Below are 25,837 nucleotides of genomic sequence, written 5' to 3' on the forward strand. Positions count from 1 at the left end.
GAAACTTGATGTCTTTATGTCTCAGATTGCTCCTGATTTTGAAGAGTGGAATCCCTGTATAAATTATTAAGAAACTGCCCATGACACAATTCCTTGGAACTGTGTTGCCCACCCTGTGGCTCCGCAGCTATTGCAAAACTATAACTCCCATCATGATAGAAGTTGTCATTTTGCAACAGCCAAACAACTGCACGATGGGGAACGCTGCCCTAATGTAATGGTTAAAGCTGCTGTGATGGTGGAGTTTCCCTTTAACAATCAACAACGCTTCATCTCTCTGTAGATCACAGGATTGCATCTGCCATGTAGTTACTATAGGGAAATCATTGTCCTAAAGGGAAGCGTTATAAATCCTGGTCTTTCAGAATCAGAGTGCTTGTATGGAAAAGGTGTTGTACCTAGAATATGTGAGGTGCTGGAGCTCTTTTTTTCACAGTTTTTTGCTTTCGCTGCAATTGACAGTCACCGTGAACTTTGAGAGGGTGGGCGGGGTACTATCTATCGGCAGACCTGTGCATATCATATCATTATAATTATCATTGCAGGGGTTTTTGAGATAGTCACCCAGCTTTCCCAGACTCCTCAGCAGACACATTTGCAGCAATATATCCTGCTCCCCTATCCCTTTATAGATTTGTTCTTACATTTGCTGGTTGCCCGCCTCCGTGTAGTTCGTCACCCAGTCTGATATAATATTACGCTTTGGCTTCAGTAGTGACATGTAGTGCTCTCTGTTATCAGCTGTTCAGCACAGGCTGGAATGTAGCACACTGCAATAGCAGGAATGATAGGAAGTCTGGAAAAGTCTCTATAACAGGATATGCTGACTTCATCTGAAAATATTTCAGGAATTTATTAGAAGGGGGTGTAATTGAGATGAAATTTTTTCTTGCAGGGGGGGTGGGTTTATAATCTGCTATACTTTATAGACTTCCTGTACAGCCCTCCCATAGAAGGACATGGCCTCTCCCCGGCCTTGCATACAGATGAGACGCTAATATAATAGAATAACTTCTTCACAGCTACCAGTTGTGTCCGTCACTCTCTAGTTTGCTGCAGTCCAGTTGGCACCATTATACGGGCTCCATTTTTTTGCTACTTCTCCACATTCCTTACAGTCGGATCTGTTTACCCATCTGAAGGTCACATGATTTAGTCCTTAATCATCTGGATGAATAGGCTCTCCCCATCTGCACCCCTTGTCCAATGACTGTTCTGGTAATTCCACGTTTACCATCACAACCTATTTTATTTCCATGCGTCGAAAGTAAAGAGGTTTTCATTTGTCGTTTTGTTTCTAGAATCCTTATGCAAAACTGTGTGTCTCCATGGTAACAGACAACAAACAGACACTGCGTCGTCAGGTCCTGCCATCAGTCTGTTCTCTTCCAATCCCCACGAACTTATGAAAATGTAAAGATTTATAATGCAGGGGTAGGGAAGCTTTGGCCCTCCGGCTGTGGCAAAACTACAATTTCCATCATGCCTGGACAGCCAAAGCTTTAGCTTTGGCTGTCCAGGCATGATGGGAATTGTAGTTTTGCAACAGCTGCAGGGCCAAAGGTTCCCCATCCCTGCACTAATATTCGCACTAGGAGGCATTCACATGTGGAAGCCATTCATATCCCATCAGTTAGACTAGAGACCCGAATCAGTCATTAGACCCATGGCCGAGCTGGGACTTGCAGCCGTAATCGGTATACAAGATTGCGTCTTACGCTTGTGTGAAAGCGGCAGTGGACTGTATATCAATATCACTATGGTAGTGCCCCAGTTTGTGTCATACAACCCATTGCCATACATTTATTCTGGTCAGGCCAGAATAGGGAAGGCAGCTAGTATGGCTTTCCCAGGGCCATGAACATGTGTGTGGGAGTCAAGGATTTATCCCTGAATATCCTGGGTGATCTATATTAGTAGTCACCCAGCTTTCCCTAATGTTTGCTGGGCATTGTAAGGGGACGTCCTCCATTTGCGGCAGTAGGTGGTATTTGGGCTTTTCTCCGTCGCCATCTGCTTTCGGGTTCCTGGATTTCTCTGCTACATCTTCCTACCTTCGGTTTTCCGCCCGTGACCCTGAGCTGTGAATGTGACGGTGGTTGGATGTGTGAATGAAATGTCTCAGATTCCTGAGCTGTAGAGGAGGTGTCGGTACGGGCGCCATACGAGGCACATTATTCTCATTATATCTATTTCCATCTGCTAAGAGACGGGGCGACACCTCCACTTAGTATTATTACTGCAGGGGAGGGATAGTAGAGAAATGAGGAGTGAAAAATGTGCCCTATATACTCCTATGTGGTGTGCCTTATATACTTCTATATCCTGTGCTCTGTATACTCCTATATGGTGTGCCCTATATACTCCTATGTGGTGTGCCCTATATACTCCTATATCCTGTGCTCTGTATACTCCTATATGGTGTGCCCTATATACTCCTGTATCCTGTGCCCTGTTTACTACTCTATCCTTTGCCCTGTATACTCCTCTATGGTGTGCCTGATATAGTCCCATATCCTGTGCCTTGTATACTCCTAATGGTGTGCCCTGTATACTCCTATATGGTGTGCCCAATATAGTCCTATATCCTGTGCCTTGTATACTCCTATATGGTGTGTCCTATATACTCCTATGTGGTGTGCCCTGTATACACCTCTATCCTGTGCTCTGTATACTCCTATATGGTGTGCCTTATATACTCCTATATGGTGTGCCCTATATACCCCTATACCCTGTGCCCTGTATACTCCTATATTGTGTGTCCTATATACTCCTCTATCCTGTGCCCTGTATACTCCTCTATACTGTGCCCTGTATATTCCTCTATCCTGTGCCCTGTATATTCCTCTATCCTGTGCCCTGTATACTCCTCTATCCTGTGCCCTGTATACTCCTCTATCCTGTGCCCTGTATACTCCTATATGGTGTGTCCTATATACTCCTCTATCCTGTGTCCTGTATACTCCTCTATCCTGTGTCCTGTATACTCCTATATTATGTGCCCTTTATACTCCTGTATCCTGTGCCCTGTATACTCCTATATGGTGTGTCCTATATACGCCTATATTCTGTGCCCTGTATACTTCTCTATCCTGTGTCCTGTATACTCCTATATCATGTGCCCTGTATACTCCTCTATCCTGTGCGCTGTATACTCCTATATGGTGTGCCCTGTACACACCTCTATCCTGTGCCCTGTATACTCCTATATTCTGTGCCCTGTATACTCCTCTATCCTGTGTCCTGTATACTCCTATATTATGTGCCCTGTATACTCCTCTATCCTTTGCGCTGTATACTCCTATATGGTGTGCCCTGTATACTCCTATATTGTGTGCCCTGTATACTCCTCTGTCCTGTGCCCTGTATACTCCTAAATTGTGTGCCCTGTATACTCCTCTGTCCTGTGCCCTGTATACTCCTATATCCTTACCCTGTATACTCCTCTATCCTATGTTTACTCTAACAAGCAGCCGATTGTGGGCGGGGCTGTTACGTGATTGACAGTTGTGCTGTCAGGAACTGTTATGGCCTATGGCACAGGTGTCATCCTCTCACCCCTCCAGCTGTTGCCAGCAGCTTTAGCTTTGACTTTCCAGGCATAATGGAGGGCCGAAGGTTCCTATTCCTGCCTTAAAGCAATGCTCCCTTACTTGCGGCTCTCCAGTCGTTGCAGCATGCTGGGAGTTGTAGTTTTGCAGACATTAAACCTATGCATAGTGAGAAGTTCTGCAGCTATGGTCCCCGGTGTCTCCATTTCTTCACATAGTCAGCGAACAGGATATTTCTGATTTACTTCTTGAAGCTGGAAAAATATTTTGCCGACAGATGGACACTCTGGGATGAACAGCAAGCATGATGAGAGTTGTAGTTTTGCAGCAGTTGGATACCTTCAGGTTGGGGGACGCTGCTTTAGGCAAGGCTGATACTATCTTTAAGGGATAGTTCACAAAAAAATGTTTTCTTTCAAATCAACTGGTGCCAGAAAGTGGCAGAGATTTATATTTTACTCTTATTAAAAAAAAAAAATCTCAAGTGTTCCTGTACTTATCAGCTGGTGTATGTCCTGCAGAAAGTGGCGCATTCTTTCCAGTCTGACACAGTGCTCTCTGCTGCCACCTCTGCCCATGTCAGGAACTGTCCAGAGCAGCAGCAAATCCCCATAGAACACCTCTCCTGCTCTATTAGCTGGAAAGAATACACTTCCTGCAGGACATGCAGCAGCTGATAAATACTGGACTTGAGATTTTTCAATATAAGTATATTACAAATCTCTGGCACTTTCTGGGACCAGTTGATTTGAAAGAATTTTTTTTTTGGGTGAACAACCCCTTTAAGCCTAATGCGGGGCCTAAAGGGTGGCAATAGACCCAGAGACCCCCCCCCCCCCTTAGGCCTGGCATATTTTAAGGGTGTCCCAGGGAGTAGATGCCCCCCCCCCCACACACACACACACACACACACACACCTATCTCCTAGAGGCCACCCCTATGCTGAAGTTATGGATCTCACTTGTCGACTCCCCGTCCCCGGCTGGCGTTGTGCATGCCATGCCTCGCTTGCCCACATGATAAATATAGCTTGTGCACTACGCTTGGTACGGAGGACAGCTGGCATGGTGCTGCATTCATACTCTATGCATAGTAAGGTATTGTGGCGCGGCTGCCTTCTCCTTCCTCCCGAGCAGCCTGAGTGCCCGCTGGGACTTGTGTGGGACTTCTCATTGCTGGCAGAGCGTCAGCTGCTCTCTTGTACAGGCCTCTGCGTGAGAACTGGCTCTGAATGAGACGTCCAGGCCGCCCTCCCCCACCGCCTCGTGTCCAGACTAGATTCTAGTACTGAACCCGCCTTTCCCAGAGCGGGCAGGAACCAACAGGACCATGATACCCCCATAGCTCCGGCTGAGGAAGACACACCCTGACGTTTAACCCCAGCCTTGCCCAAGTGCCCACTTGCTTATTTGTAGCATTTGTGGAACCACAACTCCCAGCATGCCCTGACAGCTGCAGGCTGGGTAAGTGATCACAAGTATAATGTTTCCAAACTGCAGCTCGCCTCCTGTTGCAAAACTACAACCCCCATCATGCCCTTTTGTATGCAGAACAGACTGGTCCCGTTCACTGCCAGCAAGCGGAGATCTTACAGATGGCGAGGAATCCTAACACATAGCATGTTACTAAGTCTCGTCTGCAAGTTGTGTGCAAGCCATTGCAAAACTACAACTCCCAGCATGCCCTGATAGCCGTAGGCTATCGGGGCATGCTGGGAGTTGTAGTCTTGCAACAGAAGGAGAGCCTCAGCTTGCAGAGCATTGCTATAAATACTGACCTAGATTACTATAGCGCTTATTGTGAGACTACCCGACCCTGTGGCGTGCCAGGCGTACGGCGTGGCCGGCTATTTAGTGCCACACGTGGGCATCGGAGGTCTTCACCTAGCTTCACTATGCCTATATGCACTGCCTTTTTTTCTCCCTAATGGATGGCACCAGAGGCTACCCCGTTTCCTTCTGCTCTATTTGTCGCCACGCTCTCCCCATTGTTCCCGAATGCCCTCGCCCCCCTCAGGATCAGGCAGAGAACATGCCTCCAGTATATAAGAAGCGTCTGCTGCAATGTTGTTGTTTTTTTCTTTCCCCTGTGGGTGTCTCTTTGGCAGTGCGGGGGTTAAGGGAGCCTCGTTCTCGTCATCGGTGACAAAACCGTTTCTCGGCAACAGGTAACCGGGGCGACCGCTTCCTAAAAAAAGCACGAAAGAGAGGAGCACCCCTCCCCATCCTCCGCCCCTGGATGCTCCCTATTAGACTCCATTATTATGTTCTGTAAGATCATGGTGCCCGTAGGTCCTGGCATGGTTGGTTGCCCATATATCTGGGCATACAACATTATTTTTGTAGTTGCTTTTAAACTTTCCCCTGTGCGATATTTCCCAACTTTATAAAGTTGCAGTGAAGTACATTTAAAGGGACAGTGCACCATTTAAAAAATCCATCTCCTTCTACATGCCCACAAGGGTCGCTTTCACCACCAGGAAGAAGATCTTGTGCCAGGTGTGGGCATCCCTCTGTTTTCTTTACACACAAGCTCATAGGGATGAGGAACCTTTGGCCCTACAGCTGTTGCAAAACTACAAATCCCAGCATGCCTGGACAGCCGTTGGCTGTCCAGGCATGCTGGGAATTGTAGTTTTGCAACAGCTGAGGGCCTAAGGTTCCCCACCCCTGTCTTAAAGCGATGTGCCTCTCCAGCTGTTGCAAAACTACAACTCCCAGCATGCTCGCTGTTCATCCTGACATTGTGTAAGAATAACACAGTGACAAAATGGCGATCGTATGGATGGCGGCTGACAGGAAGCGTAGGACGCAGTGACGTGTCACCATGGCGTGTAGGTGTTAAATACGTGCATTCATTCTGAGGTTGCTAAAGAACACCAGGGCCATCTGATCTTACAACTTCCTCCCCCTCACTTGTGTTACTCCTTGTAGCGCCACGGCATTGCCTCATCATACGGTCGTCTGGGAGCGAAGGGGTTAATCACATACTCCCACTCACACTTCCTTCTCGCATTAGAACATCCCTTCCCTGCTGTCTGCAGAGATTGCCTGCCGTTCACGACAAAACGCGAGGTAGTGCGCCATCAGCTGACCGAACAGGAGACGCAGTACCGGGCACAGACACTATAAAGTGTATGGCGCTGGAGCCCCACGGAGCCATCATGATCGGAGGGGGGTATCCGCAGTTGGAACTTCACTGATCTGATGTCCAAGTACCTGGAAACTCCCTTAAGGGTTTCCCTGCTTTGGGCTTCTGTAACTTTCTCGGTTTCTCACCGTTTTCTTAATCTCTGCTTCTTGTCAGTGAATGGAAATATGGAGGAAAATGTCTTAAATTTACACAACATAAGAATAGACGAGACAGGCAGATGCTGTGTCAAACTGAGCAGGGATGCACACTGAGCGGTAGATTTGGCGCATGTTGATAAAAATGTTAGGTACTTACGGTATTTAGGCCGTCCCTGGGCCGTACATGTTGGATCAAAGTAGGTCGAACCTTCTAGTTTTGGAGTGATTGGGAAGCAATCTAATATGTATGGTGGACTCCCAACCATCCCCAAGCAAATGATGTTGGGGCAGAGAAGTATCAGGAAAGGAAGCTGTCAGCAGAACTATTCTTCATGTATATAGGGTATTTGGACAGGTATCTGTCAGTCAAGCAGGTGTACGTGTGTGGTTGAGCAGGAAAGATAGCTGTCAGCAGAATTATTGTTCATGTTTATTGGGAAATGGGAATGATAGCTGTCAGCAGAACCAGTGTTCCTATGTATGGGGAAACAGGAATGATATCTGTCAGCAGAACTAGTGATTGTGTGCATGGGGAAACGGGAATGATAGCTGTCAGCAGAACCAGTGCTTGTGTGCATTGGGAAACGGGAATGATAGCTGTCAGCTGAACCAGTGCTTGTGTGCATTGGGAAACGGGAATGATAGCTGTCAGCAGAACCAGTGTTCCTATGTATGGGGAAACGGGAATGATAGCTGTCAGCAGAACCAGTGCTTGTGTGCATGGGGAAACGGGAATGATAGCTGTCAGCAGAACCAGTGCTTGTGTGCATGGGGAAACGGGAATGATATCTGTCAGCAGAACCAGTGTTCCTATGTATGGGGAAATGAGATTGATAGCTGTCAGCAGAACCAGCGCTTGTGTACATGGGGAAATGGGAATAATAGCTGTCAGCAGAACCAGTGGTCATGTGTATGGAGAAACGGGAATGATAGCTGTCAGCAGAACCAGTGGTCATGTGTATGGGGAACCGGAATGATAGCTGTCAGCAGAACCAGTGTTCATGTGTATGGGGAAACGGGAATGATAGCTGTCAGCAGAACCAGTGTTCATGTGTATGGGGAAATGAGAATGATAGCTGTCAGCAGAACCAGTGTTCATGTGTACACTAAAGATAGCTGTCAGCAGAACAAGTGTTTATGTGTATTGGGATTGGGAACAATAGCTGTCAGCAGAACCAGTGTTAAGGAGTATGGGAAACGGGAAAAACAACTAATAGTAGAACCAGTGGTCATGTGTATGGGGAAACAGGAAAGATAGCTGTCAGCAGAACCAGTGTTCATGTGTATGGGGAAACGGGAATGAGCTGTCAGCAGAACCAGTGTTCATGTGTATGGGGAAACGGGAATGAGCTGTCAGCAGAACCAGTGTTTGTGTGTATGGGGAAACGGGAATGAGCTGTCAGCAGAACCAGTGTTCATGTGTATGGGGAAACAGGAAAGATAGCTGTCAGCAGAACCAGTGTTCATGTGTATGGGGAAACGGGAATGAGCTGTCAGCAGAACTAGTGTTCATGTGTATGGAGAAACGGGAATGAGCTGTCAGCAGAACTAGTGTTCATGTGTATGGAGAAACGGGAATGAGCTGTCAGCAGAACCAGTGTTCATGTGTATGGGGAAACGGGAATGAGCTGTCAGCAGAACCAGTGTTTGTGTGTATGGGGAAACGGGAATGAGCTGTCAGCAGAAATATTGGTGCATGTGTTGGTGATGGACTTTTCCACAGAACTGAAGTGCTAGCTCCTACAGCAGAAACCCTGTGAACTTCTCTTTTCTGTATTTTTGGGAAACTCATCTTGCCCCCGCCCAGCTGTGCACTTGGGTGAACCTGTCAGTATGTAGCATGGGCTGTGAACGTGATGCTTCCTCATCTGTGTCTGTAAACTCTTGTACTATCCCCCGCCCCCCCCATGTAGTATACAGGCGGCCATCAGTCACCAGTACAATCCTTATTGACAAAAGGTCAGCGGAAGACAGACGGATCAATGCCTGTGACATTGTGACTTCACCGCCAGACGGGAGCAGATGGTAATCCCACTCCTGCCACCTAAATCCCAGCGAGCTGTCCTTCATCTATAGGAGGTCTCTGCTGTGCTACATAGAGATCCTGTCATGTCCATTGTGAAGTAGTAGTGGAGGCAGGGGCTAGCATGGTCATCTGGCCCTCAGGCTACAATAATATTATTAGATTGCTCCTTGGACACTGAGAACCAGACATGGCTAAAGAAAAACCTATAGGAAATGGTACCGGGTCTCTTTAGTATTCTATAAGGTGTGACAAAGCAGATAGTGAGCGCATCATTTGCTTCACACTCTATAGTAATTGTGTAATGAGCGTGCACAGACATACAGGCCCTGTCTCACCGAGCTGTGCACCTCCTTCAACTCTTTCCTGTATGCTCGGCCCTCTTTTTTTTTTTTTTTTTTTCTTTCCTTAAAGGGGTTGGTCACTTTAGTAAAATAATTCACTGTACAGTATTAGTCAGTGTACTCACTGTATATACTGACAGCAGCAGTGTACCTCAAAGAGCTAAAACCCTCCTCCAGGCTGTCCATAAGATGACATGGAGGATCATGTGACCATGCCCCCCCTGTCCACCATGGGCATATACAGGCTGTGGTGGACAATGGGTGCAGGGCATGGTCACTGATGTCTCCATGTCGGCCATCTTATGGACAGATTTACCAAAGAGTAGGGCAGCACAGCGTGGAGGAGGGGAGTCTCATATTAGCTCTGTGAGGTACACAGGGAGCTGCTGTCAGTATATACAGTGAGTACGGTTACTTATACTGTACACTGAGCAATTTTACTATAAAGTGGCCAACCCCTTTAAATTTTATTCAGTTACTTTATATTTCTCCTCTACCTCTCTACACAACTTTCTTTGTTTCTTTCTTTCTTTTTGTTTCTTTGGGCGGGTTCACACTACGGAATTCTCGCGGACAATGTCCGCGGAATTCCGTCAGCTGTCCGCCCGCACAGGCACGCGCTTTTCCGCCGGCCCCATAGACACCATTCTATGGGCCGGCGTATTCCTCGATCCGCTAAAAGAAGTGACATGACACTTCTTTCAGCGTATAGCGGAATACGCCGGCCCATAGAATGGTGTCTATGGGGCCGGCGGAAAGGCGCCCAGATGTGCGGACGGACAGCTGACGGAATTCCGCGGACATTGTCCGCGAGAATTCCGTAGTGTGAACCCTTTCTTTCTCTCTTTCTCTCTCTCTCTCTTTCTCTCTCGTTCTCTATCTTTTCTTTCTTTTTCTTTCTCTCTCTCTCTCTCTCTCTCTCTCTCTCTCCCTTTTCCCCCTCTTTTTCTCAGCTTCTCTATCTCGTTCTTTTTTTTTCCTTCTCTCTCTTGTTCCCTCTTTCTTTTTCCCTCTCTTTCTCCGCTTCTCTCTGTCGCTCTCTCGCTCTCTCATTCTCTTTTTTTCTTTCTTTCTCTTTCTTTCTCTCTCTTTCTCCCTTTCCCCCCTCTTTTTTTCTCAGCTTCTCTCTCTCTCTCCCTTTCCCCCCTCTTTTTCTCAGCTTCTCTCTCTCGTTCTTTTTTTTTTTTCCTTTTCTCTCTTGTTCTTTTTTTTTCCTTTTCTCTCTCTTGTTCCCTTTCTTTTTCCCTCTTTCTCCGCTTCTCTCTCTCGCTCTCTCTCTCTCGCTCTCATTCTCTTTTTTTCTTTCTTTCTCTCTTTCTTTCTCTCTTTCTCCCTTTCCCCCTTTTTTCTCAGCTTCTCTCTCTCTCTCGTTCTTTTTTTTTTCTTTCTCTCTTATTCCCTCTTTCTTTCTCTGTTTCTTCCTCCGCCTTTTTCCCTCTCTTTCTCCGCTTCTCTGTCTCTCATTCTCTCTCTTTTTCTTCTTTCTTTCTCTCTTTTTTTCTTTCTCTTTCGTTCTCTTTCTTTCTCTCTCTTTCTCCCTTTCCCCCCTCTTTTTTTCTCAGCTTCTCTCTCTCTCTCTCGTTCTTTTTTTTTTTCTTTCTCTCTCTTATCTCTCTTTCTTTTTCTCTGTTTCTTCCTCCGCCTTTTTCCCTCTCTTTCTCCGCTTCTCTGTCTCTCATTCTCTCTCTCTTTTTCTTCTTTCTTTCTTTCTTTCTTTCTTTCTTTCTTTCTCTCTCTCTCTCTCTCTCTCTCTTTCTTTTTCTCTTTCTTCTTTCTCTCTTTCTTCCTCCCCCTTTCCCCTTATTTTCTTAGCTTCTCTCTCTTGGCCTGCTAATATAGCAGTCCATAAGTATTTCTGGACTAAGTTTTTTTTATGTGTGTGCTGCTATCCCCCCTCCCATGCCCGCGGGACGCCTCTTGATGTGGTGCATGCACTTTGTGCGTCTGTGACGTTGCACTAGTATTTTGTTGTGTGGTTGTTTTTCTTCAGACGCTGAGTCACAGTCACACGACCTTGTGAGACACCATTATACTGGAAGGGGTCACACCCAAGAGACGGGGAGGAGTGACGGGCGAACCTCCCCATCAGGTGCTCCCTCTGCCTTCCCTACACTACAAGTATCTGGAGGGGGAATTAACTTTTATAAACTACTTTAAGCTTTTCTGCACTTTATTTTATTTTATTCTTCTTTTATCCCTGATCCTGTTACAGATCAGAAGGCTCACAGCTCCCTCTAGTGGCTATTTGTGGAATGTCAGAAATACAGCTCTCAAGCCTCTCCTCTTTTTATTTTCAGGTGTAGGAGAGTTGAGTTTATTTGGGCTGGCTCCATAGGTATTAGTGTGCCTTTACACAGAGAGACTTATCTGACAGATGTTTGAAGCCAAAGCCAGGAATGGATTTTAAAAGAGAGGAAATATCAGTCTTTCCTGTTTGACCTGTTCTCTTTTCATAGTCTCTTCCTGGCTTTGGCTTCAAAAATCTGTCAGATAAATCTCTATGTGTAAAAGAACACTTAGAAGTTATATAGTACTTCAGCTACAGTGTCAAATACACTCCCTGGTGGCTTCTAGTATTTCTGCAGTTTACACTAGGGGAGCATTGTCCCAGCCCAAAACTCTGCAAAAATTGCAGAGCCGGTCCTAGCCGGTCAATGGAAGTGTGGGGTCCTACAGGCGGGTTATATGCATCCATCATCAATGCGCATGAAAAGGGCTAAACCAGGCTGTAAATGTATAGGTGGAGGGTCACAGAATCCCAAACCATTAGAACCCAGTATACCTCTCCAGTAAACACAAAACAAGCATCTTAAGTCCATACAGCTGGAAGCCTGTAAATGTGCCCCCTGGGGCTGGCTCCAGCCTGGAGGAATTGATGTGAGTCACTTAATAATAATCATTCCTAAAATAATTGTACTCCCTTGTGTTTTTAGACCCCCACCCCTAGTGTTCTCACCCCCAGATAGTGTCCGCTGGAGACTGTATAGTGATCTGCATGTGGTTATTTGGGAATAAGGAGAGATCGGTGTCTCAGGTGGTGTGAGGGGGTCAGTGCCAGGAGCTGAGCAACATGGTGTCTGTTTATCTACCAGCTCAATCCATAACCCATTCTGTACTCATCTATGTCTTATTTGTACCCCTCCCTTCCACCAACCCTTCCCTTCTTTCCTTCCTTCCTTCCTTCCTCCCTCCTTCCTCCCTCCCTCCCTCCTTCCTTCCATCATCCACCCTTCCTTCGTTACCTTTTCTTTCTTTGCCTTCCTTTGCTTCCTTCTCTTTCTTTTCCTTCTCTCTTTTCCTTCCTTTGCTTCCTTCTCTTCCTTCTCTTTCTTTTCCTTCCTTCTTTCTTTTCCTTCCTTCTCTTTTTCTTCCTTCTCTTTCTTTTCCTTCCTTTGCTTCCTTCTCTTTCTTTTCCTTCCTTCCTTCTTTCTTCCCTTTCCTTCGCTTTCTTTTCCTTCCTCTGCTTCCTTTTCTTTCTTTTCCTTCCTTCTTTCTTCCCTTTCCTTCTCTTTCTTTTCCTTCCTTCGCTTTCTTTTCCTTCCTCTGCTTCCTTCTCTTTCTTTTCCTTCCTTCTTTCTTCTCTTTCCTTCTCTTTCTTTTCCTTCCTTCCTTCGCTTCCTTCCTTTTTTTCCTTCTCTCTTTTCCTTCCTCTGCTTCCTTTTCTTTCTTTTCCTTCCTTCTTTCTTCCCTTTCCTTCCTCTGCTTCCTTCTCTTTATTTTCCTTCCTTCTTTCTTCTCTTTCCTTCTTTTTCTTTTCCTTCCTTCCTTCGCTTCCTTCTTTTTTTTTCCTTCTCTCTTTTCCTTCCTCTGCTTCCTTCGCTTTCTTTTCCTTCCTTCCTTCTTTCTTCCCTTTCCTTCTCTTTCTTTTCCTTCCTTCTTTCTTCTCTTTCCTTCTCTTTCTTTTCCTTCCTTCGCTTTCTTTTCCTTCCTTTGCTTCCTTCTCTTTCTTTTCCTTCCTTCGCTTTCTTTTCCTTCCTTTGCTTCCTTCTCTTTCTTTTTCTTCCTTCTCTTTCTTTTTCTTCCTTCTCTTTCTTTTCCTTCCTTCTCTTTCTTTTCCTTCTTTCTTTTCCTTCTTTCTTTTTCTTCCTTCTCTTTCTTTTCCTTCCTTCTCTTTCTTTTCCTTCTTTCTTTTCCTTCTTTCTTTTTCTTCCTTCTCTTTCTTTTCCTTCCTTCGCTTTGTTTTCCTTCCTTCTCTTTCTTTTCCTTCCTTCTCTTTCTTTTCCTTCTTTCTTTTTCTTCCTTCTCTTTCTTTTCCTTCCTTGGCTTTGTTTTCCTTCCTTCGCTTTCTTTTCCTTCCTTTTCTTTCTTCTCTTTCCTTCTCTTTCTTTTTCTTCCTTCTCTTTCTTTTCCTTCCTTCTCTTTCTTTTCCTTCCTTCGCTTCCTTCTCATTCTCTTCCTTCCATCCAAACAACCACATACCTACCCTCTCTTCCTCCCTTCTTTCCTTCTTTCTCTCCTATCTTCTTTCCGGATGGTCTCGTGTGTGTGTGTCTCTCTCTCTCTCTCGCTCTCGCTCTCGCTCTCTCTCTCTCTCTCTCTCTCTCTCTCTCTCTGTATTATACATCTGGTTACAGGCCCAGTGGACAGATTACATGGTGACATAATGAACCTCTTCCATGACATGTAGAGTTCTCAGGAGACAATCAGTATGTATGACGCTATCATCTATCATCACTCTTAGACGCTCTCTTATCCTGTCCCATCCCATAGAGACTCTTCATATGACACATTAGTAGTAAATGGGATTAAAAGGTTTAGTTCACAAAAAAATGTTTTCTCTCAAATCAACTGGTGCCAGAAAGTTCCAGATATTTGTAATTTACTTCTATTAAAAAAATCTCGAGTTTTCCAGTACTTATCAGCTGCTGTATGCCTTGGTGTATTTTCTCCAGTCTGGAGAGCACGAGAGGATTTACTACTGCTCTGGACAGTTCCTGACATGGACAGAGGTGGCAACAGAGAGCGCTGTGTCAGACTGGAAAGAATACACCACTTCTTGCAGGACATACAGCAGCTGATAGGTAATGGAAGACTGGAGATTTTTTAATAAAAGTAAATTACAAATCTTTGGCACTTTCTGGCATCAGTTGATTTGAAAGAAAAAAACTTTTGGGTGAACAATCCCTGTTTAAAGAAAAAAATTAAACCCACCACAACTTGTATGCCCTGCCCTGAGAGGTTATGTTCCCCTTAAGATGTGGTCAGACCCCTATTCTTCCCCTTCAACCCCCCGGTAATACAATGCCTGTGACAAGGCTGCATTATCGTACAGGAAGCCGTGCTAAAGGATGTCGAGTGGGAAGGTCGTGGGTCACACTGGAACGCTGGAGTACAACCGCGGCCTCAGAAACAATGCATAATGCCATAGTACAGCCTCAGGGTGGGTTTTATTACATTGTGTTGCTGTTGACAGATCCTTTTCTGGGGGCTCTGATAACTTGTATGACTGAAGCTTGATAAGGTGAATTTTCATAGTAAAGTGGTGCCTTGGATTACAAGCATAATCTGTTGCTGCACAGTGCTTGCAATTTAAATCACTCTTAAACCAAATCAAATTTTCCCATAAGAAATCACTGAAATGCTGACAATTGGTTCCACCCCCCCCCCCCCAAAATAATGATTTTTTAACATTCTGAATAACATTTAAAACAAATGAAACAAACATTCAGAAACAGCAGAATATGTTATATTATATATTACTATACAGTATAGCAATCAGCATGTGGAGTATAATGTATAGTAAGTGCATAGACCTGGTAACACAGCAGCAGTTTGTAGATACAGGATGGAACTGCAAATCCCCATAATGCAGTAGTGTAGTACAACAGGCTAGAATAGAGAAGCAGGGCTGCTGTCAGTGGTCTGTGTGGTCACATGACAGCAATGGGGAAGGGCTGTGTGCAGCATGGACCAATCAGGAAGTGAGAATCACAGAGCTGTGCAGGAGGACAGTGACAGAAACTTACTGTAAGTGCAGGCACATTATAGCAGCAGTGTGTATAGCTGAGTGTGAGTGCAGGCAGATTATAGCAGCAGTGTGTATAGCTGAGTCTAAGTGCAGGCACATTATAGCAGCAGTGTGTATAGCTGAGTGTGAGTGCAGGCACATTATAGCAGCAGTGTGTATAGCTGAGTGTGAGTGCAGGCAGATTATAGCAGCAGTGTGTATAGCTGAGTGTGAGTGCAGGCACATTATAGCAGCAGTGTGTATAGCTGAGTGTGAGTGCAGGCAGATTATAGCAGCAGTGTGTATAGCTGAGTGTGAGTGCAGGCACATTATAGCAGCAGTGTGTATAGCTGAGTGTGAGTGCAGGCACATTACAGCAGGAATGGAGAGGATGGGAAACACAAGGGCCTGACAGACTGCAAGGAGCATGAAGGAATGAGCAGGACAGATGTGGGCACATAGAGGGGTTACAGCCGCACTCCCCTCCCACCCAGTACAGGGAGCTCTTAAACCAAAGAAATGCTCTTCAACCAAGTTGCAATTTTGAAAAACTGTGAGCTCTTTTTGCAAAACGCTCTTGATCCAAGTTACCCTTAAACCAAGGTACCACTGTATTTCTTGTTTCTAATTTTGATCTCCAGGGGGAGTTACCCCAATGTGCACCCATTGATCTGACCCACTAAAGGGGCTATTGGGGGCTGCAATAGAGCAGAACATGACCTAATGCTTACGTCATCTGTTCTGCACTTATGGGGACTACTTAGGGGTTAATATGACCTATCTTAGTAAAAAGCAGACTCTTCCCTTTAAGACCCCATTAGAGGAAGGCTCTTTTCCCCGATCTCCAGTGTCAGGTTGTTTCTGATGACCTGTCACATATCCATGATGGGAAGGAGCATGAAGAATATCCATATCCATTACTACATACGAGAAAGCCTTGCCCCCATTATCTCCTCAGTATTGAGCGTCTCTGGAGAACGTCCTTCAATGGTTAACCGTCCATTTACAGCGGGTCCATTAGGTCTCCTGTGATATCTCTGTTAAATCCCCATTGATATTGTCATCGTTTCTTTGTCTGCCGGCTGATAGACCATAATGGATGTTCCTGATTGTTCTATTGAATCTCCTTTAAGGAGCTATTTCTGGCGGCCCCCACGGACCGCGGTAACAAATGCAGCATAGCTTTAATGATGAGGATCACAAGAGATGGACTCCCTTTATCATATGTAACCTAGTTCTGTGTCTTCCTATTGTTCATCCTGAGCTGCCTGGTTCATGAATAGAATACAGACACTAGAGAACATACAGAACTGCTATGAAGCACAGACAGAATTTTTACAACACATAAGTGAAAATGTAAGTGTCACTGGAAAGTTGGGTAAGAACCTCTATGGTGAATTCGGCCACCATGAATTGGTCTTAAAGGGGCACTCCAGCAAAAATCTTTTTCTTTCAAATTAATAATTTCAGAAAGTGATATAGATATGTAATTTACTTCTGTTTAAAAATTCCAACTCTTCCAGTACTTATCAACCGCTGTATGTCCTACAGGAAGTGGTGTTTATTTTTTTCAGTCTGACATTTCTGTTCGAGACAGGAACTGTCCAGTGCGGCAGCAAATCCCTGTAGAAAACCTCTCCTGCTCTGGACAGTTCCTGACATGGACAGAGGTGGCAGCAGAGAGCACTGTGTCAGACTGGAGAGAATGCACCACTTCCTGCAGGACATACAGCAGCTGATAAATACTGGAAGACTGGACATTTTTAAATAGATGTAAACTACAAATCTTTATAACTTTCAGAAACTGGTTGATTTAAAAGATATATATTTTCACTGAGGTCTGTCTGTCTGTCAGCAGGTTTGAGTCAGTACAATAGTCAGGGAGTGGAGCAGAGCTATACTTGTTGTTTCACTTTTGCTACGTGCATGACGGAGAATTACATTTCATATCTTCTGGCTGCTGCCATGTCAGGTGACCAGGATCACGCTCTTCTCCTTAGGTGCCTTAAAGTGTCACTGTCGTGAAAATTTGTTTTTGCAGAATTCAATAGTCCTGGCGATTTTAAGAAACGTCGTAATTGGGACCTGGGAAAAGTCTTTTTGAATGCAGATAATGGCAGATTTGCCTAATAAACCCAATTACAACGTTTCTTAAAATCGCCTGGACTATTGATTTCTGCAAAAAAAAAAATAATTCACAACAGTGACTTTTTAAACTTTCTGCATTCAGTTTTCCTAGCTCCTCCTATTGGGTATGAATGACAGCTCTGATTGTCTCCTGATTTGATAATAGAGTTGTCAATCATATCTGAGAGGAGTGGGGTCAGGGAAGCTCTGTGTGCCCAACAAGAAGCACCGCCTCCTGGACTCTTGTCATGTTTACAACTTATCTGACCAACACATCAGGTTTTGTTCCCTTCTGATTTTTGCTCAGAAGTACTGACAGACTTCCTTTCAAGGGCCCTATTCCACAGTAACGATAATCGTCCGGATCGGCCCCATTTGGCCCGATTCGGCCGATTATCGTTCGGTGAAATAGAGAGAACGATCAGCCGATGATCGTGTCATCGGCTGATCGTTCATTTAGGGCCAGACCTAAAATCATCGTTCGCCCACCGCGCATTGCTACGGTTGAATAGCGGTGCGCAGCGGGCGACCGACGATTTGACAAGCAGCAGCATCATACATTACCTGTCCAGGCCTCTTCTCCGCGCTGTCTTCATCCCCGGTCCCGCGCGCTCTATCTTCAGAATGGGCGGTCAGCTGACGGAGCGCTCAGCCAATCACCGGCCAGGACCGCCGCGGCCTGTGATTGGCTGAGTGTGGCCTGTCAGCTGACCGATAGAGCGTGCGGGACCGGGGATGAAGACAGCGCGGAGAAGAAGCCTGGACAGGTAATGTATGATGCTGTAAGGACATCGGTAACGATGTCCCTGCAGCCCTCGCTCAACGATCATCGGGCCGTGGAATAGGCCCAGTAAATGAGCGGCAATCTAGCAGATCGCCGCTTGTTTACATTGTTGATTGGGCCCTGCTCGGCCCGTGGAATAGGACCCTTAATACTCCTCGGCAGGTGCTGCTCCTGCTTGAAACAATGGAGAAGCCAAGAAAGTCAACTTTTTGTATTTTTTCCCTTCTTTTTTCAGTTTCCTTTCTCCAGGATTAAATTTCATTCTTTATGATCAAGGCTCGACTGTAACTAGGGCTGGAAAATCCCTTTAAGATAACTTCAATCTTCACTGGTTGCCAAGGCTATATTTATTAGTGTATCCATGGCAACTAATCTTTCTCATTTGTTCACCCCAAAGCTTTATTGGCACAGCACAAATGGCAGAAAAGGGGCAAAGCGCCCTTTAGCCATCCATTCATGCCATGATCTGTCCCAGCTTACGGGTACTCCACTTAAGAAAGAGTTAACCTTGTTCAGTCCCCACCCATAATCTAAGCTTGTTTGTAATAGGTTTCTATTACATGAATTGGTCCTTTTGTCTGCAGCACATCCTAACTTACACCCTAGGGCTATGTTCACACTACGTATGTTTTATTCTGTATTGTGGTCCTCATATTGCAACCAAAACCAGGAGTGGATTAAAAACACAGAAAGGCTCTGTTCACATAAAGTTGTAATTGAGTGGATGGCCGCCATTTATTGGCAAATATTTGCTGTTATTTTAAAACAACGGCTGTTACATTGAAATAATGGCCGTTATTTACCGTTATATGTCGGCCATCCACTCAATTTCAACATTGTGTGAACAGATCCTTTCTGTGTTTTTAATCCACTCCTGGTTTTGGTTGCAATATGAGGACCACAATACTGACTGAAATATACGTAGTGTGAACCCAGCCCAGGTCACATGATCTCTGTCTCTTCTATGGCCAGGCAAGCTGTAACACCTCATCTGTAACCCCCCCCCCCCCCACCACTGACATCACACAAATCAGTCAGCACCTTGCCAAGATACGAGGTAACGATGACAGCCTCCTGAGCAGTATAGAGGAAAAGAAACACAGTTGTTTCATCTCTCTCTCTCAGGGCCCTATTACACCAAAAGATGTCTAACAGATTATCTGACAGATTTTTTCAGCCAAAGTCAGGAAAGGACTATAAACAGAGAACAGGTCCTAAAAGAGACTGAGTTTTCTCCTCTTTTCAAATCCATTCCAGGCTTTGGCTAAGAAAATCTGTCACATAATCTGTCAGACATCTTTTGGTGTAATAGGGCCTTTAGTAATCCAGATAGATAGATATAGATCGATCGATAGATAGATTAGATCGATATTGTGCTCACAGTGTAAAGCAGAAGCAGATTGAGCCAGAGATGGGCAGATGAGGCAGATACTCGGCAGTTAGCGCTGAGGTGCAATGCATGCTGGGAAATGTAGTTTCCCAGCTAGCGCCAAAATACTCTGGAGAGCTTGGTGAGTAAGGGTGCCTTTACAGAGAGAGATTTGTCAGACAAATTTTTTAAGCCAAAGCCAGGAATGGATTTGAAAAGAAGAGAAATCTCAGCCCTTCCCTTATGACCCGTTCCCTGTTTGTAGTCTGTTCCTGGCTTTGGCTTCAAAAATCTGTCAGAAAAACTAGCTAGGTTCGGGACTATTTCATCTTTTTGGAGTGGAAACAATTGTGGCCCTCCAGCTGTTGCAAACCTACAATTCCCATTATACATAGAAAGCCAACGCTTTAGCAGTCCAGGCATGATGGGAATTGTAGTTTCGGGAGATTGCAGCTCGACACCCTTGATTTAACAACTTTTGGTCCAAGTTTAAAGAGATGATACCACTGAGACGTTTAGTCCTCCTGACTGGCTGTGAACTCTTATATGGGGCCCTTGAGTGCCTGTACCCCCTATAACATTTAGCTATTGCATTGTCACTATATAGTCAGGACTGTGACATCTGAACCACCATCTTTTTTCCCCAGTGTGTAAAACCCCTGTCATTGGGGGAGCGCAGGGTTAACCTTGTTAAGAATAATCTTATCCCCAAAGTGAGGAGCGTGAGCGAGCCAGGGCCGAGCGCCAAGCTGGAGTGTGAGTGGGAGGAGGCCGGCGTGTATCACCGGGATCTGCACCCACCCTTCCTCTAATCTGATGCTAAATACAGCTGATGACTCAGCCCTGGAGCGCCCCCTCCCCTGTGGAGCGCGTACGTGCAGGTGAACAATGTAAACGCAGAGCGGCATCCCGTAGTCACACACACACACACAGTCTATTCAGCGGTGTAGTGATTGTGCGGCCACATTCTGGCTGGTGTTATGTATGCGTCACTAGGATTGTATATAGCACATGGGTTTATGGAAGCTCCGTGCTCTTCAACTACAACTCCCATCCATTTGATGGTCAGGATATGATGGGAGTTGTAGTTTTGAGAACGCTGGGTAGCTACAGGTTAGAGAACATTGCCCTAGAGCAGGGATGTCAAACTCGCAGCCCTTCAGCTATTGCAAAACTACAACTCCCATGATGCCTGGACAGCCAAAGCTTTAGATTTAGCTTTTTCTGTCCAGGCATGTTGGGAGTTGTAGTTTTGTAACAGCTGGAGGGCTGCGAGTTTGACATCTGTGCCTTACAGGAAAGGTGTCAAGCCTGTGGCCTTTAGTGGAGGCGAATCTATTTCTGTGTCCTGAATCTTGCCAATCTTTCCTTTCAGGAGTCTAGGAAAGTTAAGTGAGGGCCTGGATCTGAGCTGTAGTGGCGGCCATGTTGGCCATCTGCTCACGTTCCTTGAAATGACACAAGACAGAATGGAGATTGTTTCTCTATCTAGGAAAGATGAGCTGCCAGCCATGACCCTGACATCTCCATAGACAGTAACTATTCAAGGTATTGAGGAGGAAAGCTGGATGACTGCTTCTATGTAACAGAGCTGTAATGCAGCGTTTACACGGAACGATTATCGTTCGAATTTTGGCAATAACGATCGCATTTGAGTGATAATTGTTCTGTGTAAACACAGCAAACAATCAAGCGACGAGCGAGAAATCGTTAATTTAGATCTTTCAACATGTTGTCAAATCGTTATTGGTCGTTCGCTAAAAACTCGCAGATCGCTTTGTGTAAACAGTCTTTCAACGATTCACCGTATGAGATGGGCTTAAGCGTTTAAAAAACGATCACAATAACGATTTTTCTAACAATTTTTCTTACGATTTATTCGTTTAAACGCTGATCGTTACAAAAACCAAATCGCTGCTTCAAAATCGTTAAACGATCGATTGGGCGAATTAATGCTCCGTGTAAACGCAGCATAACATTTGTCATATGAGCTATCACCTAGTTGCCCCAGAGCTAACTATAAAAGCTATAGGGAACCCCTCTGCTGGTAGATTAGTAGGTAGAGTCCCCTGTCTGGAAGGCATGCCATACTCACCAGCAGGTGGCAGCAGTCAGGACAGATTACTGGAGGTGCAGCCTGATATACCGGGGAAGTTACTGGAGGTGCAGCCGGATATACCGGGGATATTACTGGAGGTGCAGCCTGATATACCGGGGAAGTTACTGGAGGTGCAGCCTGATATACTGGGGAAGTTACTGGAGGTGCAGCCTGATATACCGGGGAAGTTACTGGAGGTGCAGCCTGATATACCGGGGAAGTTACTGGAGGTGCAGCCTGATATACCGGGGAAGTTACTGGAGGTGCAGCCTGATATACCGGGGATGTTACTGGAGGTGCAGCCTGATATACCGGGGAAGTTACTGGAGGTGCAGCCTGATATACCGGGGATGTTACTGGAGGTGCAGCCTGATATACCGGGGAAGTTACTGGAGGTGCAGCCTGATATACCGGGGATGTTACTGGAGGTGCAGCCTGATATACCGGGGAAGTTACTGGAGGTGCAGCCTGATATACCGGGGATGTTACTGGAGGTGCAGCCTGATATACCGGGGAAGTTACTGGAGGTGCAGCCAGATATACCGGGGATGTTCTGTGTTCTTGGACATTTTTCCTTTCCATTCACTTCATTAGTGAATTGATCTACAAAACGTTATATTGGTCGCTCAATGAGGGTGCACTGTCTCTGTGACGAAGCCGCTGCCCAGCACTTTTAATAGCCTTAGGGTACGGATACCTGAAAACTGATACCTGTGCCAAATTGTGCAAAAACCGCACATTGGCTCATCATACATCCTCATTGTAGCCGCTGTGTGATTCCATATGCAAAAGCAGTGTTTTTCCAACTTGTGGCTCCTACAACTCCCATCATGCCCAGGCAGCCTTCCACGGTTGCTGAGTGACAGTTCCTTGCTATTCTGATTGGATTAGCACCCCTTAAAGGGGTAGTTCACAAAAAATAATTTCTTTCAGATCAGCTGGTGCCAGAAAGTGCCAGAGATTGGTAATTTACTCATATAGAAAAAAATCTCCAGTCTTCCAGTACTTATCAGCTGCTGTATGTCCTGCAGGAAGTGGTGTATTCTTTCTAGTCTGGGGAGCATGAGAGGTTTTCTCTGATTTGCTTCTGTTCTGAAAAGTTTCTGACGTGGACAGGGGTGGCAGCAGAAAACAATGTGTCAAACTAGAGAGAATACACCACTTCCTGCAGGACGTAGAGCAGCTGATAAGTGATGACTTGATATATTTTTTTAATAGAAGTAATTTACAAATCTCTGGCACTTTCTGTTACCAGTTGATTTGAAAGAAATTTTTTTTGGTGAACAACCCCTTTAACCCTCAAGGTCAGTGTTCGTCTCATCTCTGATTCTCCAGCGGTTTCAAAACTACAACTCTGGAGTTAGTGGACCCGATGTGGATTTACGATGCGATTTATTCACCTCCAAATCGTAGAACATATAACGGTTCAATACACATGGTTAGGTTTTTAAAATGGTGTCACTATATAGATCAGCAGTAGTGTTGAGTGGAGATGCCCAATGGCTGTGTCCATGTTTTCCAGGACTTCTGGTGGCGGCATCTCCAGGCGCTGGGAGGCAAATGCTGAGTGTTTGGGTTTAGGGAACGTTATCGAACCTGAACAGTTTGGTATTTCCACTTGGCGCTTATTAGCAGCACTCATGCACATTGGCAGCACTCATGCACATTGGCAGCACTCATGCACATTGGCAGTACTCAACCACCACCCCAGTCACTCTCTGTGGGACTTCTGAACAAACCCAATTGTGGAGGTATGAAAGGTGTTCTCATAGATAGTGAATGGAGTGGTGGCCAGGCATGTGCACTACCCCTTCTTTCACTTTTGGGGTACAAGAAGCCCCAATTCTCATGATCATTTGGGCCCTCACCGTTATCCACAGGTCACCTCTGAGACCCACACTCATAAGATCCTGCCTGCTGATGGCCACCGTGCCTGGTGACCCAGGTTTCAGGAGCCCCCTCCTATACATTTCCTACGGATATACCAGATGGAGTGTATGGGCATACGTCGTGGCCAACCACAGGTCTGCAGAACCAAACTGAAGCCCCCCATAAAGATCTGTGATGCCTATAATTCGGGTCATTAGACTTACGGTCTGCCAGGACTCGGGACCATTATATAAATGCAAAAATGCCTCTGTATTACGCCAATCTGACAAACCAGCCATATAGGAATACCAGGGGGCATAAATTGTCTCTCGTCACCTCCCGCTTCCAGTGCTAGTGCATGTGAAGCAATAACTGTAGAGGAAGAGGCAGGGATAAGGCTTCCTTCTCTCTTGCTGCAGCAGGACCAAATAGAAGATCAGACGAGCCACGTCTTCTCTCTTCTGTTGGTCACACCGGAGGTATAGGGGGCCGAGATATAGGCAGTGAGGCTGCTATTGCTTCATCCTTATCCATGAATAGAAAAACATAGCTGTCCCCCCCCCCCATTAGTATATGAGTCAAGTTGTAATACCACACACATCCTGAGGAGAGGTATGGCACTGTTTAGGGTATCAACATATGCAGCAGCTGTCGGGGCATGATGGGGGTTGTAGTTTTGCAAAACCTGGAGAGCTGCAGGTTGAGTGGGATACTGGTCTAGAGAATTCTGTTTTGCTGCCTATAAATCTCAAACCTATCTCGGTTTTTATGATTATGTTAAAGGGGAAATATCAGCAGGTTAGGCAAATCTACCCTGCTGATATGTTTCTACTGCACGGGAGATGTCGAGGAGGGAGGTATGTCTTCTAGCTTCCTCCTCTGTGCTGCTCCGGTGCAGTTAGTCGTGTGCCCCTTGGTCTGGTGGGACCTTTAGGAGTACTGTCCGCCCCCATAGCGCTGATCCAGCCCACCCGCTCCACTCATTATCATTAGAAAGGGGCAGGCCAGCCGGGGGCGGATCGGGGCTATGGGGACGGGCAGGGCTCCTAAAGATGCCCTAGTGCTCCTAATGGTTTCACCGGACCTTGGAGAAAAAGAACCTATTCCACCAACAGATCTGACCACAGATTATCTGCCAAAGATTTAAAGCCAAACCCTGCAACAGACTATAAACAGAGAACAGGTCATAAAGGAAAGACTGGATTTCTCCTCTTTTCAAATCCATTCCTGGGTTTGGCTTCAAATCTTTGGCAGATAATCTGTGGTCAGATCTGTTGGTGGAATAGGGCCTTAACTGCACCAGAACGGTGCTGAAGAGTGAGGAGGAAGGTAAGAGACATACCATCCTCCTCGGTGGGATGGAGGGACATAGCAGCAGGTTAGATTTGTCTCCCCTTTAAGGGCCCTATTACACGGGATGATTATCGTGCGAAAAATCGTTATTGTTTAAATTAAAGCGATAATCGTTCTGTGTAATTGCAGGCAACAATCGAAAAACCGTTTGTGTGTCGTTGATCATTTATTTAGATCTGAACCTAAAATTATCACTAATCGTTTGCTGTAATTCCACGGTCGTTCGCTCAGGTTCCGCATTTTTTTTACTAATCATTCAGTGTAGTTGCACATTGTTCATTGTTTTGCTGGGATCAGAAGGAATAAATGATCATAGTAACAAACGCAATAACGATTGTAGTATCTAACGACCATTGTTCTGTGTAATATGTTGAACGATTTCAGGTTAACGATAAACAATCTCGTTTGCGATTATCATTAGTCGTTAAAAATCGCTTTGTGTAATAGGACCCTAATGCTGCATTTACACTGAACAATTATCGCTCGAATTTTCGCAATAACGATCACATTTGAGTGATAATTGTTCTGTGTAAACACAGCGAACGGTCAAGTGACGAGCGAGAAATCGTTCATTGTGATCGTTCAATATGTTCTCAAATCGTCGTTGGTCGTCGTAAAAAAAAAATCACAGATTGCTTTTGGTAAACAGTCTTTCACAGATTCACCCTATGTGTGAGATGGGCTTAAGCGATCTTAAAAACGATCGCAATAACGATTTTTCTACCGATTTATTTGTCTAAACGCTGATCGTTATAAAAACCAAATCATTGCTTCAAAATCGTTAAACGATCAATTGGGCGAATTATCGCTTCATGTAAACAGACCACTACTCTACGCCATAAATTCCTGCAGGGCCAGTCCCCTCCTCCCCCCTCCTCCCGTTTAATTTCTTGCATCAGCCTTGGTGTCTTTCACCTCCAGAAGGTGGCAGCACTGAGCGCTCCTTATCTTACTATTTCTTGGTATGTTTCTTGCGAGCTTTGTCTAGTGTTTGTGGTTTCTTTCAGCCCCTCCTTCGCTGGTTTCACATCGGTAATATATGGCTTGTGTACAGTACTTGGCTGTCTCTGGGCTGGGATAGG

The 25,837-nt window shown here is 45.5% G+C and overlaps 2 protein-coding genes across 7 annotated transcripts in view; one reads left to right on the forward strand and one right to left on the reverse strand.

Moving 5' to 3' along the window:
• CIC (capicua transcriptional repressor) overlaps nt 1-25,837 on the forward strand; it is an 83,013-nt gene that overhangs the window by 17,133 nt on the left and 40,043 nt on the right. The gene's annotated exons all lie outside the window — the stretch shown is intronic.
• Nucleotides 1,046-13,597, reverse strand: LOC138769896 (octapeptide-repeat protein T2-like). The gene is made up of 4 exons (XM_069948631.1): nt 13,384-13,597; nt 10,891-11,035; nt 10,369-10,635; nt 1,046-1,136 (listed from the first exon to the last, which is right to left on the reverse strand). Exons 1-4 carry the CDS (start codon nt 13,595-13,597, stop codon nt 1,046-1,048), a joined length of 717 nt encoding a protein of 238 aa, XP_069804732.1.

Source organism: Dendropsophus ebraccatus, chromosome 12 (genome assembly GCF_027789765.1).
Source record: "Dendropsophus ebraccatus isolate aDenEbr1 chromosome 12, aDenEbr1.pat, whole genome shotgun sequence".
In the NCBI taxonomy this organism is placed as follows: domain Eukaryota; kingdom Metazoa; phylum Chordata; class Amphibia; order Anura; family Hylidae; genus Dendropsophus; species Dendropsophus ebraccatus.